The sequence below is a fragment of the Rhinolophus ferrumequinum genome, chromosome 5 (assembly GCF_004115265.2).
Source record: "Rhinolophus ferrumequinum isolate MPI-CBG mRhiFer1 chromosome 5, mRhiFer1_v1.p, whole genome shotgun sequence".
NCBI lineage: Eukaryota > Metazoa > Chordata > Mammalia > Chiroptera > Rhinolophidae > Rhinolophus > Rhinolophus ferrumequinum.
In genome coordinates, this window is record NC_046288.1 from 39,209,023 (window position 1) to 39,227,871 (window position 18,849).

The 18,849-nt window shown below is 35.6% G+C and overlaps 1 protein-coding gene across 1 annotated transcript in view; it reads left to right on the forward strand.

Moving 5' to 3' along the window:
• CDS1 (CDP-diacylglycerol synthase 1) overlaps positions 1 to 18,849 on the forward strand; it is a 48,567-nt gene that overhangs the window by 18,811 nt on the left and 10,907 nt on the right. The window contains exons 3-9 of the mRNA XM_033106184.1: positions 31 to 127; positions 4,986 to 5,083; positions 7,751 to 7,890; positions 13,094 to 13,152; positions 14,957 to 15,039; positions 16,334 to 16,421; positions 18,329 to 18,397. Of these exons, the coding sequence (XP_032962075.1) occupies positions 31 to 127; positions 4,986 to 5,083; positions 7,751 to 7,890; positions 13,094 to 13,152; positions 14,957 to 15,039; positions 16,334 to 16,421; positions 18,329 to 18,397 (634 nt within the window). The remainder of the gene's footprint in view (positions 1 to 30; positions 128 to 4,985; positions 5,084 to 7,750; positions 7,891 to 13,093; positions 13,153 to 14,956; positions 15,040 to 16,333; positions 16,422 to 18,328; positions 18,398 to 18,849) is intronic.

An 18,849-nucleotide genomic window follows, 5' to 3' on the forward strand; every position in this document is an offset into this window, starting at 1 on the left:
ATGCTGACTTTATAAACATTTTCTTTGTAGGTGGAAAAACTGGTGGATTCGTGGAATTCTTACTCTAACTATGATTTCATTGTTTTTCCTGATTATCTATATGGGATCTTTTATGCTGATGCTTCTTGTAAGTATTTTACATTTCCCTAAGTGTCTCTTACTTTGTGTTTCAACATTGATGTGATTGAAATAATTTGAGCATGTCATAAAAAAAAGGTAATTCAAGATTTGGTAACAGCGAATTTAGTTCCTTTAAGCATTTTCTAGTTCATGAAATGATCTGGATTGATCTCTTCTGTTTGCAGAATGGCCATTCCATGTGTTCACTGAGCAGAGACCAAGTATATGTAACATGTCTTTTTGTCAGACATTGTACCAAGCATTAGATAGAATGGAAACGCACACTCATACATGACTTCAATATTTTTGACTGTTAGCTAGATCCCTAACTTCAAGAAACTCAATCACCTTGCAGAGTCATACAAGTAACCATATGAATAAATAGGATAGTAAACAAGCAGGTAAGTCCCGTGATAGGACTTATTGGCAGAGGCACAGTAAAAAGGTACCTAATCCAGCCTGAGAGAGTAATGAGGACAGAGTTTCAGAAGAGGTGATGCCCAAGCTGAGTCCTGAAGAAGGGGCTGGACAGGGGAAGGCACTCCAGGGTGGGGACATCATGGGCGAGGCAGGGAGGTGATGAGAGCACGTGGTCCATTGGGGGATTTGCAAGTTGTACATGTGGAGGATGTTTAGGGATGAGAGGAGAGGCAAGCAGAAGCCCTTCTAGGACTTTGGGATTGTGTTGTGTGTGGGAAGCCCAAGTCAGGAAGCCAAACAAGTACTTAAAGCTTTCAGCTCATTTAGCAAGTGCTCCCAGAATGCCTGCTATGTGCCAGGCATTGTGTTATTTCTGGGGTGTGGCGTGGTGATGCTAAGGAAACCTTAGCGTGAGGGGCCCCAGCTCCCAGTCTTCTCACTGTGAACCCAGCCAGGGCTATGAGGGCCAGTGACCCACGCTGGCCTCGGGACGTGGGCATTTAAGGAGTGAATGTGTGCAGAGCACTTTTCAGTGCTGTGTGATGAGTGGGCGAGCCTGGGAAGAAGGGGTTGGATGATGGCGGACAGCTCGGTAAGGCGTTGTGGATGAAGGGACTTCTGAGTGGACCCTGAGGACCTATCAGGGTGGAGTGAGTGCCTGCTGTGACCGGGTCTGAATGGTTGGGTGTGTCAGGAAAATGCGGGTGATGCCCTTTACCTGGAGTACCACGCCTTTGAACTGGAAAAATCATTAGGGATCAGATCCAGGAGGGCCTTGCAATACTGTGTGAAGAAGCTTAGGATGTATTTGTAAAGCACCGAGGAGACATTGAAAATATTGAGGATCATTTAAATTGTGATTCCTCTTTAGAAGATAATTTTTATCTAAGACATCGATCGCAAAGCACCAGTAACTTTGATACACTGACTCAGGCTGGTTTGATGGTCTCCCTGTGAATAAGTGACATTGTCTCCAAACTAAACTGTTTGGTGTGGGAACTAGGGCCAGAATTTGTAGATAGAGACTAGTTTTTAACTAATCTTTTATGATAAAATTCAAAACTCCTTTAAAGACATCCTTGTGTGTTTGGATTCTGGTTTTTTAAAGACAGAATCTTAAGCATACCTATAGTATTTGGGCTTTATTGTTTATTTTTTCTACGATGAAAGGAAAATAACATTTTATTACAAAAATACCATTCTGTTATTTCTTTGGTTAGCTTAATCGGAGAAGAGTATAAGAAAATTAAAGATCTAGTTAAAGTATATTTGAACAGTTACTGCTCTTATTTAGGTTTATTGCATGCATAGTCTGCTATATTCATATAAAAGTTAGTCTGCTATATTCATAAAGATTTTAATCTCTTAGTTCATGGTAATAAGTATTCAACTTGCCATTTGCTCTTTAAGTCTTGGAATTGACTTCAGCCACATGCTATATTTATGAAATTTATGTTAAGGAAGTATGGATGGATATGCACATAAGCACACTGCTGGTATTCAATTGATATTACTTTTATGTGTTTTAAATCTTAATTACATTTATATCCATAACTAGGTCATTTATATTATGAGTCATACACATTGTCTAGCTTGCATTTGCCTTATAATATTAGCACTTAAAAATGACTCATTCAAGAGAGTTTTATTAAAACTTACTTCTAGGAAATGATAGCTACTATTTTAAGATGGGACTCATGTTCCTTAAAATGAACTTTGCCTTCAGCCTTCTATTTATAGTTCTTTAATTGTTGTATTCACAGCCTGAGATCATACTTTTCTAAATGATGGCGTTAACTAAAGCATATTTTGATTTAAAGGCAGATGTGAACATATAAAGGATATTGTAGGAGGCCCCCCACCCCCCAACTTTCTTGGAAACTCCTATAATAAAGCTTTTAATAGACATTATATAATTTACTTTTAAATAGTGTTTTAATTTTTTCCCCATCACGAGAGTTGTAACAGTATATTAAAATTACTTTGGAAAATAGATAATTAAAAAAAAAAAATCACCCCTAACCAATCATCAACTACGAAAACCCAATTTATACTACCATTTGATATGTTTCCTTTCATCCTTTTTTCTTTTATGTTTTAAAAACCATGATAGTGATCATAATTGACTAAAATTTTGTATCTTGCTCTGTAGACTCAGTATCTTATTGAATGTTTCGTGTTGCTCCACAATCTTTACAACCGTGAGGTTTAATACATTCATCCACTCAACGGAATGGAGTGCATCCCAAGTTATTTAAATCATTGTGTTATTTTTAGACATTCAGGTCATGTTCTGGTTTTTCATTACTGTGAATAACACTATCCTAAACATATTAGAATATAAACGTTTTTCATATGCAGGATTATTTTAATGGATTCCCAACGTGAAATTAGGCAGTTTCCTTTGGATAACCCATAGGTACATGGTTTAGACTCAACATTTTCTGAATTTCTATTCCATCCCTGGCTGTTCTGCACAGATCTACTTCCCGAGGCTTCCCTAATGTTACTGTGTTCCCCTCTCTCCTTTGCCCACCCTCCCCCCAGTTTCCTCAACCACCAAATCCAGTCAGTGCTCCTCCTCGATGTCTCTTATTCCTTGTACTCCACCGTCTGCCACTGTCGCAGTTAGATGTTCATCCACACTCATCTGGGCGGTGGTATGGTCACTGCCGGACTGTCCCTACTTCCGCTGGCTCTCCAGTCAATTCTTTCTACCTCTGTTATACCTAGATACTCACGTCGCATCACGTCCCTCCATGATCAGCACAAACTCCTGTGCAGTCCTTTGGGCTGTTTTCTATGATTCTGTGACCAGGCTTATCTCTCTCTACGCCTCACCCCCCAACACCCCCCCCCCCGCACCCCTTCAGTATTTCAGCAGCGCTGAGGCCCTTGGTTCTATAAATAGCATGGCTTTGCCATTTTATTTTAACATCTAGCATGTCCCCATTATTTGATTATATCTGTTTAAAAATAACTTTCGATACTGTGTACCAAAGTTATTTGAAGGATTATATTTAAATTTTCTCTTTATAATACGTTTATGACTTTTTCTTAAAGAACTACTTATAGTAGTTTGGCATAGTAATTTCTTACCATGTGGCTGAAGGGACACATTACATATGTGATTGGACATGTAATAGTATAGTGGGGGAAAATAGCTTAAGAATATCCTGAACAGTAGGTTGGGAAAGCTTATTTGTGGAGATTGTAAAAGAAATCCCAAAGTATATCCTTGGGCAGTTTGGTAAGCTTGTTCTGTAGATGGCCAGATAGTAATATTTTAGGCTTTATGTGTCTCTGTCACATAATCTTTGATTTCTGTGTTTTCACTCTTAAAAAATAGAAAACCCAGTCTTAGCCCCAGGGCTGTACAAAAAGTGCTTTGGTATACTCTTAGAGGTTGAAAAAGTTAGTCTGCTATATTAATAAAGATTTTAATCTCTTAGTTCCTGGTAATAAGTGTTCAACTTGCCATTTGCCCTTTGAGTGTTGGAATTGACTTACGCCAAGTGCTGGATATGATGCTATATCCCCAAGAATTATCTTTACCCAGGTTGGTGGATACAATAGTTTGAAGGACTACTATATGTACCACCAAAAAGGGATTCATAAATATAAACCCATTTACTAAGTGTGTATATAACACACTGTGCAAACAGAACTGCATAGACTCAATTGACTGGCCAAAGTGGCTGCAAATGGAGAAGGCTGCTTATAGCTTGCCAAGGTAGCACTGCTGGGATTGATTAGAGATGTATGTAGCTGCTGTGGGAGAGCTGGCACAGCCAAGAGGAGGAAAATACCATGTTCAAATCCCTGCGTGACGGGGTAAAGGAGTTTTAGCCATTTGTTCTGATAGTACCTTTATCCTTGGCAAATATACTAGGGTGTATGGTTAAAAATAAATACAGAGGGTGCCCAAAAAATGGATACACATTTTAAGAAAGGAAAAAACTATTAAAATTGTAATACTCAATATATTAGTAATAGTAAAAGATGAATACAAGTCATGTGTATACATTTTTTTTGCACCTCCGGTATATACAAGCCAACTTTCTCATACAATTATTTTCCTAGGGTAACTAAGAAACAAAATGGACAAAAAGATTGTCTATCTTGAGATTACTACTAAGAAGTCAAGTAGTAATGAGGATAAAGCTAGTCAACTGTGACCAACCAGACTATATCTCAAGCTTTGAACTACAATGCCACCTCCTCCGGGAAGCACTTCTCAATAAAACATTGTTTTGCTTACCCCTTTGGGATATCACTTGATTTTAGAGACACTGAATATTGAATTTTTGCTACTGACATTTAGAATAATTAAAATGGGTAGGCTAGAGATCTTAAAAATACATATGACAAAAAGCTACTTATTAAATGATGAAGCACAAATGTAATATTGAGAAATGTATGTCAATGTTTTCTCTTGGTTTCAGGTTCTAGGCATCCAAGTGAAATGCTTCCATGAAATTATCACTATAGGTTATAGGGTCTATCGTTCTTATGACCTGCCATGGTTTAGAACCCTAAGCTGGTAAGTAAATTAAAACTTTCAGATATGAAAATATGAGTTATTTCTAAAGTTTGTAAGGGAGGCATACTGATCAGTCATTATCCACATAGTTTACCTTATAGATTGATTTTAGAGGAAGATAAATAAAAAGAATGCAATTGAATTTTGAAAAGAAGAAAATCACCTTTAGTCTCCCAATACAACTATTTTCTTATCTCCTCTTTCAGTCTTTACAGAGGTATCTCATTTATATTGAATATATACACCATTCTTGTACTTTTTTAAAAAACCCCTCAATATTGGACACTTTTAATATCCTTTATAATTATAATTTTAGCAAAACGTTTCATTTTTGTAAAATGTTACAAATATGTGTAATCTTGTGCTTTATTTCCCCTTAGTTGACATGAGACCACACATAAAAATCTCTACAAAAATTGAAAGATGAGATATGAAAATAGTTATGGGGGTTTTTTTGTTGTTGTTTTTGTTTTTGTTTTGAGTGATCAGTGGTTCAGGAGGGGAAAGCCCACACTGAATGTCTGTCTCCCGTCCCCACCCCTGCAATCTGGCCCACCCTTTGTTTAGCCCCCATAGGTGGGGGAGGGGAGGAGTAAGGAGGGATGACCCCACTTTTGCTGTTCACGTTTGGTCTCCTCTCCAAGCTTAGGGCCCCGTGACATGCAGCATGAAGGTAGGGGGAGAGGAGGACTTTTGGTTGGGGACAGTGTGTAAAGCACCCTTGTAAATAGCACTGGCAGTTAACCAGCCCATGAAATATTATATGTGCACAAATCATGGAAAAATTAGTAAAAAAAAAAAAAAAATTACCAAATGATCCTAATATTTAAAGTTTTCTTATTAAAACTTATTACTCAGGTGTAATTCTTGGTTGTCAAGACCTTGACCAGGAAACATAATTCGATAGTTCATAAATAATCTAACTGGCCATGCCTTTCAATATAGTTGTTTGATTAGTATCAGTCAGAGGGGCCAGTGTCTTATTGAAACAAATGTATCAACTTTTGGGTTCAGAACAATAAAAAAAATAGTTTCTTGATTTAGGTCATGGCTGATTTTTCCTTCTAGCAATTTTCAGTGCTAAAATCTGTACAGGAAATATTAGGTAGATTAAGTAGTTGGAGAATAATTAAATGCTAAATCGTACAGGATTGATTCTAAATGTAGAAAAAAAGGGTAGGTCAGGATGGGCTCCAGTGATTGTAGAAAACTTCATGGAGAAGGTGAGAGAGAAACTGTCACTTGAAATAAAGACAAGCTTTGGCTGGAGACCAGTTCCGGGTTGGGGAAGCTGTGTGCACCAGGTTTTAGGTGTGGGAATGAGAATGCATGTGCTACAGACCGTGAGCTATTCCTGGCCCTCCTGAGCAAAAGGTATTTATTATGGGAGTGGGCAGAAAGTTGGACGGGCGGGGTAGGGTCAAAGTTTCTACTGTAGGGGAATAGAAAAATGGTAACACAGCGGATAGAATTGAGAATACTTGCTCATTACTTTGAGAACAGTGGGGTCTAAATCCATCCATGAGAACCAGAGGGAAGCCACCCCTTTCCTCTCTTTCTGCTCTCCTGGCAACCTAGGACTCTGCCCTTCAAAGGATGAGGCGCAGAGGAACTCGAAGGGACTGTATCTCAGCTTTTTCCCCTGGCTCACACAAGCAGCAAAATCTCATGGGTTCTCTCTCTCCCTGGGGGAAATGATATATATACCAGAACTGGGAGAGCTGGCACAGCCGAGAGAAGGAAAATACCATGCCCAAACCCCTGGATGATTGGGTAAAGGTGTTTTAGCCATTTGTTTTGATAGTACCTTTATCCTTGGCAAATATACTAGGGTGTATGGTTAAAAATACATACAGAGGGTGCCCAAAAATGGATACACATTTTAAGAAAGGAAAAAGCTATTAAAATTGTAATATTCAATATATACCGATAATAAAAGATGAATACAAGTCATATGTATACATTTTTTTTGGCACTTCCATTGTATACAAGCAAACTTGCACATACAGTTATTTTCCTAGGGTAACTGAAGAAACAAAATGGACAAAAAGATTGTCCATCTTGAGATGGACAACTTCAAGAAGTCAAGTAGTAATAAGGATAAAACTAGTCAACTGACCAACCAGACTAAATCCTTCAAACTTTGAACTACAATATAGTTTAAAGTTTGATCTATATAGTTTTTAAGTTTCTTGAAGAGATTTTTACCTGCAACTACCTGCTACCCCCCGCTGCTACCCCTTAAAAGTCACTGCTCAGTAGGAGTCCATCTGGAGCATTGAGGAGAGGGAGAAAGATTCCAATATGTGCCAGGCAGGTGGGAATTTGGCTTAGGATCTCTATTATATTAAAAAACATTAGAGCTGTGAGTAGTTGGGAGTGAATTTTCATTTTAAACTTAATACCGTGTGTGTGTGTGTGTGTGTGTGTGTGTGTAGTAAATAAAGGTATGAACTAAATTCAGTATTTTGTTGACAGATAAGTTTGAAATTAAATTTAAGACAGAAAAAAAAGGCATTTTGATGGAATTTATCCAGTCCAGAGATGGTCTTCTGAACTTGGTTTTGATCTTTGTGTCACTATCATAATGTAGAGAGAATAGTTTTGTGGCATTTGAGGGGGGCAAAAGCTTCAAATATAAAAAAGCTAATTGTTTTTAAATTACAGGTACTTTCTACTGTGTGTAAACTACTTTTTCTATGGAGAGACTTTAGCTGATTATTTTGCTACATTTGTTCAAAGAGAAGAGCAACTTCAGTTCCTCATTCGCTACCACAGATTTATATCATTTGCCCTCTATCTGGCAGGTAAGTTAGGGGAAATATTCTGTATCGATATGTAGCTAATATATTTTACATGTTTATCTTTATTTATGTTATTTAAATTCATAACATCTTTTGTTACATTTTAATCCAGCTTTTCTTATTAATTGTCCCATGTGGAAAGCTATTATATTTTTTTCATTAGGTTCTTAAACAGCAATCACTACCTAATGGTGTTTTAAAAAAGTACTTGCTTAATAGTCACTCCATACATGACAGTTTTCTTTGCAAATTGTAATAAAGAAACTTTTAAATATATGTATTGATAATTAACCAAGTAAATTTACAAAGAAACTTTCACATTTATATTGCTTTATTTGTCCCAAGGAAATAGAGTTTTCATGTAGATTTAATCAGGGTACTTAGTTTTCCTAACATGGTTTATTATATATTCATATAATACATATATATATATTATATATATATATGTAACATATATTTGCTTATAGTATGCTATACCAAATGTTTCTTATGATTTTAGATTAAGAATCAAATAATTAGGATAAAATTAGAATTGATAGATTTCTTTTAAGGAGTAATAGAAATATCCTTTATAGGCTTTCCCTAGTTTCTACCAGTGTAATATTTTGCAAAACTGCTGTATAATATCACACGCAAATGCTGACATTATTACAGTCTTACAGATATACTTTTTAAATGCAACATTGTAGTAAGTTAGGAGCTACTGGGTTAAATGACGAAAGTTCCAATATAGATTTATATTTATATCTATATTTATATTTATATATTATATATTTATACAAATATGTACATATATTAGTATATTTATATTAGTATTCTCTATCTGTTATTTTACGTGTGGCCTAAGTATGGTCCAGTTAGACCATAAGCACCAATGTGTGTGTCTCTTGTTTTTTTAATCCCCAATGCCTAGCGCAGGGTCTGGCATTTAGCTTTCCGATACATATTTGTTGGATGACTAATCAAGATGCTGAGAACAAGCACATTCACACACAGTGCTCCATGAGCTCTTTTCTCAGCGTCAGTGTTTTGTTTGCTGAGTCTTGAGGCCTTACTGGTGATTGCTGAAGTGGTTAGCAGCATTGATGAGCTTACTCTAGCAAATGCAGTTAGACTTTAAAACAGGAGTAAGGAAATAGAAAGTATGCTAGGCTGAGATATTTGTACCTTTCTCTCAAGTTGTGCTGTGAAAGTCTTTGGAATTCTTTTTGTTGAACACTATTCCAGGAATTCTGTCAAAATTTTAGTTCTAACCTTGGAAAGTATAGATTTAAAAAGCAGAGATAGCCCAAGCTATTTCATTAACATTGAATTTTATTAAAATAAAACATAGGTATCTCCCGGGCAGACCCCTCACCAAGGCCCAGGAGATTAAATGACTTGTTTACTAACATACAAAATGACTCATTGCCTAGGACCCAGAAGTCATTCTGACATTCATATCATTATGTTGTAAAATGAATTTAACTGATAGCAAAGAGAAAATCAGTGAGGCTGAAAATAATAGGACAGACATTTTCTCTAAAGTCTACATATATTTTTAAAAGATTTTGGTGATTTTGGATTTGGGACTCTTTAGAAACCAGTGTCCATGTGATGAGATGTCTAGTAGTGATGGGTGAATAAGCTTAAGATTTTTGACCCTTAATATCATTACCATCTATTTAGTCAACTAGTGATTTTTCGGTTTTTTGCTTGTATTTACGGGTATGCCTGGCCAACGTTTTTTATTTCTTTTTAAAAACCCTCAAGGAGAAGGTGTGACTTGAATATAATACTTTGAATTCAAGAAAAGCAATGGACATATAAAATTAAATTATAGCTAAAATTAATGCATACTTAAGATTTTCCCCAAACATCCTGAATATCTTTTACCTCAAAGAATGTTGATGAAATCTTTAGATAAATGTCACAAATAACTAGTCGTTCACAAAGGACTGTATCTCCAAAACTACTTGTAATTTGTGAACTTAAGTCTATTAGAAATTATACACATGCTACTATTGTTCTACACCTTAAACTCACCATGCAGATTAATAGAAAACTTTTAGCTAATACAATCGTTGGTTTGTGTGACAGTTTCTAAATTTCTGCAATGCATATTCACTTGAAAATTTCCTAAACAACTCAGATGTGGTTAGTCTAGTATCTGAATATGGGCATACATAATGCTGTGTGCTTCTGAATTTATTTAACATGACGTTTGAAACATTTTGGAGTTTTGAATAGTTATGTAAGTGTAATGAAAAATTTAGTCACATGAAAGACTGAGGCACGAGTCACTAAGCTCTGAATTAAATAAATTCAGGGTCCATCTTCATGTCTGCTTTTTGAATTAAAGACTATATGCATTTATTGAACTGGTTAATCATGAATAGTAAATCTTAAAAACAACTTCATTATTTCTTTATATTTTCTATCTCAACTATATTATGAATTGAAATTGAATAGACATTGAATAAGAATGTCTGTGTTATTCAATTTTTATATCTCGTGTCTGATACATCTTAAATACTTAATATTTTTTGATTGTCCTTTTTTTTTTGAAATTCCATCCTTTGGACTTCTCATTGTCTTTTTCCCCCTTTACTTTTCCTGACCAGGGTAGAAATCTCATTGTTTTTTGCTCTTTTTGAATATACCTGTCTTTAGTCCACTGGGTAACTGGAGCTCCTTCACCATCTGGGAACTCCTTGATACAAGGGAACAGCTTTGTAGGGACAGCACCAGGCACGGGCTGTGTACATAAATGGTGATCACTAAGTGTAACTAAACATATCCTCAAGAACTGTATGTTAGGAAGCATTTAAAATGAATACTTTTATTTACAGTACTGTAATAAAGCCTATGTTTTATTTGGAAATATAACCATACAAATACTCTTTGTAATTAGGGAAAAAGTAAACCTATGGATCAAAATGTACAAAGTTACTCTTTCCATAGGTTTACTGAACTATCATCATACACATGTATTTTTACACATTTAATCATAAAACATACATATAACTTTATGGTTGCAAATGAAAAAGTAAATTCACGTATTTTCTTTTTCAGACTATTTTCCTTTTTTGTCCTAAAAGAAAGGGTGTGTTGAGCCACATGCTAGCCAGGAAAAGGACCAGGTCCTGGGACATGCAGTGTAACCCACCAACCACAGGGCTAGATGGACTAGACGACCATGTCCCCCGATTGTTTTTCTTTAAAAATAATATTTAACCTTAGATATGCTAGGAAAACACTTTATACACCCTCCTCCCATTTGGAAGAATGGTATTACCTTAATGTCTCTAGGAGACAGATAATTCTGTCTTTGATTAGAGCACCCTAAAAAGCTGCATGTTATTGGTTGATATAATGGTGAAATTGGATCAGGTAAAAGTGAGTTGCCAAGACTCCTGGATAAAATTACCATTATGAAAATACTGAATGATTCTGCTGGTAATTTCATTTGGAGAAATGCTTAAGAGTGAATGGTATTATATAATGTCAAGATAGAGAAAACCATACATGTTGGAGTAGTTTTTGTGAGGAGATAATTCCTAGTTAATGATGTTGAGAAGTTCCCAAGGTTGTGCTGGGAGCCCCAGAGGGGTCTGTTTGGATCTAAGGGGAGGTTCCAGAGGCATCTGTGTTGTCTCTGCTTTGCTGTTACCCTGTTTACTTCTGAACCAAGTTTAATCTACATTCGCCCCCTTACCATAGACCAATGGCATAAAACAACATAGAAATTACATTACTTGAGCCACAAAATAAGTCTACCTGCTGTAGGAGAAAAACTTAAAATCCATCCTTTTAAAGAGGTCTTTTAAACTACTGGTGATTTCAGTGCCATGAATTCCATGTTTAAACCCCTCCCCGCTTGCTTTCTTTCCGTCTCTCAATAAAGTGACATAGTTGTGCCTCTACTTAGAAAATGTTTCCGTATTTCTTTTGTAGTTCAACCAGTCAGATTACTCTGTAGGTGACCCGTAGGAGGTGAGGTGGGATCTGGGAGCCAGGATGCATTCTCTTCCTCTCTCACCATTCTTCACACTAACATTTCAAATCAGCCATCAAAATATAGCTCAAGGCAGTTGCTATTTGATTCTTTGCTCTGGTCAGAGTAGTATAAACCTTACTTACTCTAGTAGGTAGAATTGCCTTGGTAAGTATAATTTAAATATACAAAGTGTTTATTTCATATGGGATAGGTTAGCTGACAATTCATTTTCTGTCTCAAAGAACTCACTCTCTAAAAATGTTGCAGAATAGAATGCCTGGGTGGCTGTTTATCTGAAATTGAACTTGGTTTATGCATTTCTAATATCTACCTCGGTGAAAAATATTTATCTCTATAATTTTATTGACATACCGGGCAAAAAGTGCTTTATATTCCCTCCCATTATTTTAGTACATGATTTTTAGATTTCATTTAATTAGGTAGAATTTTTATTTAGTAAAATTTCATTCTAATAAATTTGTAGGATGTAACCATAAATACAAATGCTGTTTGTAAATCTTGAAATTATTAAGAATATTATATTTTATTATAATACGGTTCTGAGAAATTTCAAGTCACTCTTGGCCTAAATTTTGCTGATAATGGTTTATGGAACCACATGACTCTTAAGGGTCAATAGGATCTGAGGGTTTAACTGCTCTTTAGCCTTGTGATAATCAGTAAATTAATGAAGACCTTTGTGCATTTTTCTTTATCTGTAAAATGGAGATAATAATAGGTACCTGCATCATACGCATGTTGGAAGGATTAAATGAGTCACACTTGTGAAATGCTTAGACAAGAGCCTGGAACGTAATAAGTGTTCAATAGGTGTTAGCTGCCATAATTATTAATTTTTGTATTATGTAGAGATTGAAACATCTATACATACACTTGATGGATTGATACAGCAAATAAGTTTATTCAACTGTAATTCAAGATCTGTTTTTCTATGTCTACATATTAGCAAGGACTAATCCACTTAATGCAGAGGATACTTATTGAATTTATGACATGGACTATATTAGGCATTTTGGAGCATATACGATCGTTTCCCTCAAGCAACTTTTATTTAAAATGCTTAATATAAGAGTAGGAGAGATGGCATATCGGTAAGTGACTAGAACATGCCAGACATGGTGTAGACAATTGGCTCATTTGAGCTTAGTGAATCTTACACTTTGTAACAAATTGCACAACAAGCACATGTTTTTTGTTCTTGAACAGGTTTCTGCATGTTTGTGCTGAGCTTGGTGAAGAAACATTATAGGCTGCAGTTTTATATGGTATGTACTACCCATTACTTTGTAGTCTCTATATATCTTTACCTTTTAATTTTTTTTTCTGTAGTGGAAAGATACAGTCTAATCTGCTAGTTGATGCTTAAATGTGAGAGATTTTTGAGGGTTTTAAAATTTTAACTGGTTTCAAAGTTTCCTAAAAACTTTTTCTTTGAATACTTTCAAAGGCTATAAAATTGAAACCAATTATTTGGATTCCCTAAATTTGTAGAAATTTGAAGCATTTTGGTAGTTTCCTGAACAGTTAGTAAGTCTGGGAAGCATCTACCATATTTCTCTCTATGGAAAATAACTATGATTTACTAGCTCTTAGTTGAGCATAAAGGGAACAGAGCATATTATTTTTTTGGTAGCTATGGTTAGTCATACCATTGCATAATTCTTTTTGGCCTAAGGTATTTTATTCAGTTTATCATTGAACAGAATTCAGTGTTTTATGAAAGTTATCACTGTATATGATGAACTTTGCTTATTTTCTAAAAAGGCAGCTAATTGTAAGACCAAAATGAACAATATAGTATTTAGATCTGTGAATTCATGTATTATGAGGCTTGTTTTAGATTTGGAATATATTTTCCTATTCTTTATGCTTTGCTTTTTTCTATTAGACTTCCTGCTAAGCGTTAGTGCTGAGAAATTGTATTATTTCTTACATTTCTAATTTCTGGAGATATCGAGGGTAAAATTCTCAGTGAAAAAAATCTAGAAACCATCAGGACAAATTACAAATAATAGGATAAATGTATGGGGGGCGCCGGTTAGCTCTGTTGGTTAAAGTGCAGTGCTCATAACACCAATATCGCTGGTTCGATTCCCACATGGGCCAGTGAGCTGCACCCTCCACAACTAGACTGAAAACAACTACTTGACTTGGAGCTGATGGGTCCTGGAGAAACACACTGTTCCCCAATATTCCCCAATAAAAATTAAAAAAAAATCATGTATGCATTTTTAAGCAACCAGGATAAAGAGAATTGGATCCTTTAAGCAGATAAAAATAAAACACCAATTGGTATATTATTTTCTGAAATAGAAAATATGTTATTATGGATAAATCAAAATCCTAAGAATTTTGAAAAGTCACTTTATAAATTTTAATTAAAATTATGATACTAGTACATGGAAACATTAGCTATTTTCCCATTGCCATTCTGATGATACGAAATGATGACAGTCATTCTGATGATACTGAAAATTGCTGAAGTGGCCCTCTCACAGGCTAGATGGAATGGAAACACAGAGGCCTTTGAAAATTGGAAACGGAATACTGTCATTGAACAGAGCTGTGAAGATACTTTCAAATCTGAAAAGATGGAATTTAAGGACAATTGATCCCTGCTGGTTTGATTGAAATTAGAAATAACTCTTGATGGGAAACATGAACTCTTAAAGGAAAATAGAGTTGAGCATTTTTAATAACTGCAGAATGCAGCCAGAGTAAAATGTCCCCCTCTAAGTGCCATAACCACACCATAAATTTCTCATTATCATTTTACTCTAATGATTCAAGATTATGGTTTATTTTTAAGTTTTTTAAATTTATCTCAGTATTATTAGCATTCCATTTGTGTATAAATTAAGATTACTTTTTTAAATGTTCTCTTGGTTATATGGGTCCAGTAGGCACCGGAATGAATATAATTTGCTAATGGCATTTATTTCATGACCTTATCTTACAGAATGTAACCAAAAGTCATGCTAAAAATTTCTGTTTAAAAATTGCTATTGCTTTCTGGGCTGCACTGTTCAGTTGTGTTCACTAATTATTGTATCGTTGGGCTATTAACAGTTCGCATGGACTCATGTCACTTTACTGATAACAGTTACTCAGTCACATCTTGTCATCCAAAATCTGTTTGAAGGCATGATATGGTAAGGGAACAGTATTATGTTGCTTTGTATTTCTGTCATAGCACTTTTAAAGCTCTTTCACATTGGACTAAAACTTACAGATTTCTACTAAAATGTACTATTTGTTGTTGCTCTATTCCATTAAAATACCTTACTGAGTTCTGTGTACTACTTGACACCTGAAGACAAACGCTTTGTTAACAGCTGGAAGACTTCCTTATTTAAGTTCCAAATAAAATGTAGAAAAGCCTCATAAAAGCTCCAAACCATTACTTTTTTAGGTTTTACTCCATTTTAATGTGACTTTTTACAAAGCATAGTTTTTTTATTTATGTGGAATGAAAAAAGGACATGAAAGTTTGCTTGCAAACAGTGCACTGGCAGTGCATTTGCTCTAGGTGAAAATTGGGTAGGTTCTGCTCTGCTCGTATCTAGGAGTAGGTGTCCAGATTTTGATGTATGGATTTAGTTGCTGTAGAGCAGTGACTTGCAGATTAAGAAAGCATTTGTAATAAATTAAAAATTACTTTAAAATTATTAAAATTAATATTCATAAGTAGAGTGGAGAAAAATGATTTTAAGAAATCTGACCATATTTTCCCACATTCTTTTTAAACCCATTAATTTAAATCCTTTACAGTTGATTGATTTTTGTAAAAATGTATTATTTTCTTGACAGCTTTGTTGTTGTTTTTTTTAACCAAGATGTGTGTGTATGTGTGTGTGTGTAAACAAAATCATTTTAAGATTGTCTTTCATATACAAACTTGTAATTGATGGTGGAAGTTACTGAAATTAGTAGGTTCTGTACAATTAGTAGGGTTTAATGCAACTATAGGCTAAGATAGAATTAAAATTGATAATTTTTTCTGAAAGAGAATTTATATTAAGAGCTTGGTATAAATATATCAGATTATACTCTATGTAAAAAAATGACTCATTTTCATTTTGAAACTGTTTTAAAAATTCTTTGTACAATTATTACTTGTTCCTCATAAAACTGAAATTTCAAAGTCCACAGCTATGGAAATTAATTATTTAATATTAAAATTAAATTGACAATTTAATTTTTTCTTAGCAATTTTCTCCTTTTATGTTAGTTTATTTATTAATTTGCTCTGCTTAATTGCTAAATGGGCAACTTTGGTTGATATTTAATATTTCTAATAATGTTTTGGCAAGTGTTTTGTTCTGGACTAGGCTGCAGTGTAATTCAAAGGTTTATTGTATTGGTTCATTATGACTCATAATCTGTGTAAATATTTGTTACTTAATCGTATGAACTTTATTCTGCTGACTTTTTTTGTTTTTAAAGGTTCCTTGTCCCAATATCAAGTGTTATCTGCAATGACATCACTGCTTACCTTTTTGGATTTTTTTTTGGGAGAACTCCATTAATTAAGGTAATGGAAAAATATCACAAGCAATCCACTACCATAACCTTAAAGATTAGCCACTGGAGAAAATTTGCGACAATTTGGTGCTGTTGCACATTTTTATTTTCCTTGGCTGCACTTAGCAGCCAGAATGTAGGGGCAGTGTGCCGTATTTCCCAATGATGCCATCTGGGTTCATCATCAAATATATTCTGTTGGCTCCATTAGTTATCCTTTTCTCATGAAGGCTCATTTCATCTTTCTGCTGTTTTCCTTCCCTTAGCTATGGTGTATTTCTTTATTCTCCCCAATAGCTCTTTTCTTGACTCTGTTCTCCCTTCAGCTGTCTCATCTACCCCCTTTTACCAAACTTTTTGAAAGTGTACATTGTACCCTTTTCATAGTCTCATATCATTTGTAAGACTTTTACACCCAAACTCATTTCAAAGAAAAAAAAAGAAAGTGAGGCCCTACAATAAAATGCTGATAATGCAAGTGATAAGGAAAAGTTAAGATAAGGAAAAGGAAAGTACACATGAGCAGACCATGTTGTTTTGCCTTAGATTTGGTCAATCGAGGCAAAGAAGGAAATCAATTAAGTTATAACTTCTCATTTTGGGAAGAAAGAAACAAACCAATTCTTTGCGGGACAACAGACCTTGTCCTTCAAAAAACCTTCCATGAATTCTTTCCCACATAGGCATCCAGCACACAGCACCAGGCTGAGCTGTAGGGATACAAGCTAGCTATATATTTTTTAAAAGTTTCTAAAACTGCTTGAGCACAAGAGCAAGTAATTAAGCATTCAAGGTGTCTATGCCAGCTGAGAAGTTTTTGGCTTAAGAAGCCTTCAGAGAGGCTGTTACAGCTATAGAAGCCTCACTGTCTGATTTTGAATATAGATTTCTAGTGAATTTATCAGGCTGGATTAGTTGTATAATATATTCAGATGTAATTAAACAAGTTCACCTCTAAATCAACATGCTATGGATCAATTTACTTTGATAAGCTATCTTTAAAATAATCAGCAGGCACTTCTGTATTGGAGTCAACTCCCACTTCATGACAATAATACTGAATTCTCTGTCCTAGGAGAGGTTGCATATCAGTTCCTTCACGATGGCCGAATTGTCACATCTGTCAAGAAACCACTTCTGCCAACCTTCTTGGCTTTGAGCTTTATGAACATCATACAGACAGGAGGTCTATAAAGAGTTCGTGTAGCTTAGCTATCACTCGTTTCTGACTGCAGAGACTTCCCTCAGATATTTATTTGGCTTCTGTCCCATTGTTTAGCTGAAAGGATCATGACAGAAGCCATCAGGGATCTCCTGATGACCAGCTCCCCACACCTCCGTCCTCATGCTACTCAGTCCTTAGGCCGTGAGTGCAGTCCACCCCTAAATCTTTTCCTCCTGCCGCTGCATCACCAGGTTCCTGACCTTCCACCAGATTCCTCTGCCTGAATGTCCCATTGATAGAGAAACATTAGCTGTAAACATTCTCCTTTCTTCATGGAGACAGACATAGATGTGACCAAAGGGAGAAGGATAGATGAATACTTGTGGAGCAAATACTGGACATGTGGCTATGGACCCTTTTGCCATTTTAAAAAGAGGTCTGTTGTAGGTATGGCCTTTTGGGAACATATGGAAATCTGGTGTGCTGCAATGTCCATGTTCTGTTATACTCGTTCTATTTTTGCTGTATGTCAAATGTTTGAGGGTCTAATATGTGTTAGATACTACTAGAGAGATTTGCACAAATAAATATGGACCACGGAATGAAGGAAAAAGGGTTGCAAAGCCATTCCAATACGAAAAAGGGAAGGAGAGATGTACAGGATCTTGTAGGAATTCACTGAGCAGAGTTTGCATGTGTATTGTGTTTTGTGAGAGCACTAATTCTTCTAAATTTTATTTGGCCTTTTCTAGTTGTCTCCTAAAAAGACTTGGGAAGGATTCATTGGCGGTTTCTTTTCCACGGTCGTGTTTGGATTCATTGTGAGTTTTACTAGGATTTTTATTTTACTTACATTTTGAAAAGCGGTAGCAAGTTCATCAGTCTATCCTAAACCTAAAAGAGTAGTATCACAAAATGCTAATAATGTTTGTACTGAAACCCACTAAACAGAATCTATTCTATATCAGGAGCTCCCATCTTGGCCTCATATCGGAATCCCCGGGGAGCTCACACAGCATCTACGTCCCAGGTCCTATCCCATGTCAGTTAACGCCCCCAGTGGATTCTAATGTACAACTAGGCCTGACACCCACTCCTGAGCTGTTATGTTTGGGCAGCTTCTAACAGCTCTTCTGCCTTGTGGGGGACACAGGTGCTGGGACAGGTGGTGGCTTTGAGTAGAAGCAGGGAATGCAAATAATGTTGAAGAGCTCTGCCTCCTTAATACGTGCTGCTGCTTGGCTTAGCGGGTGCTCACTGCTGTGAGCCCAAC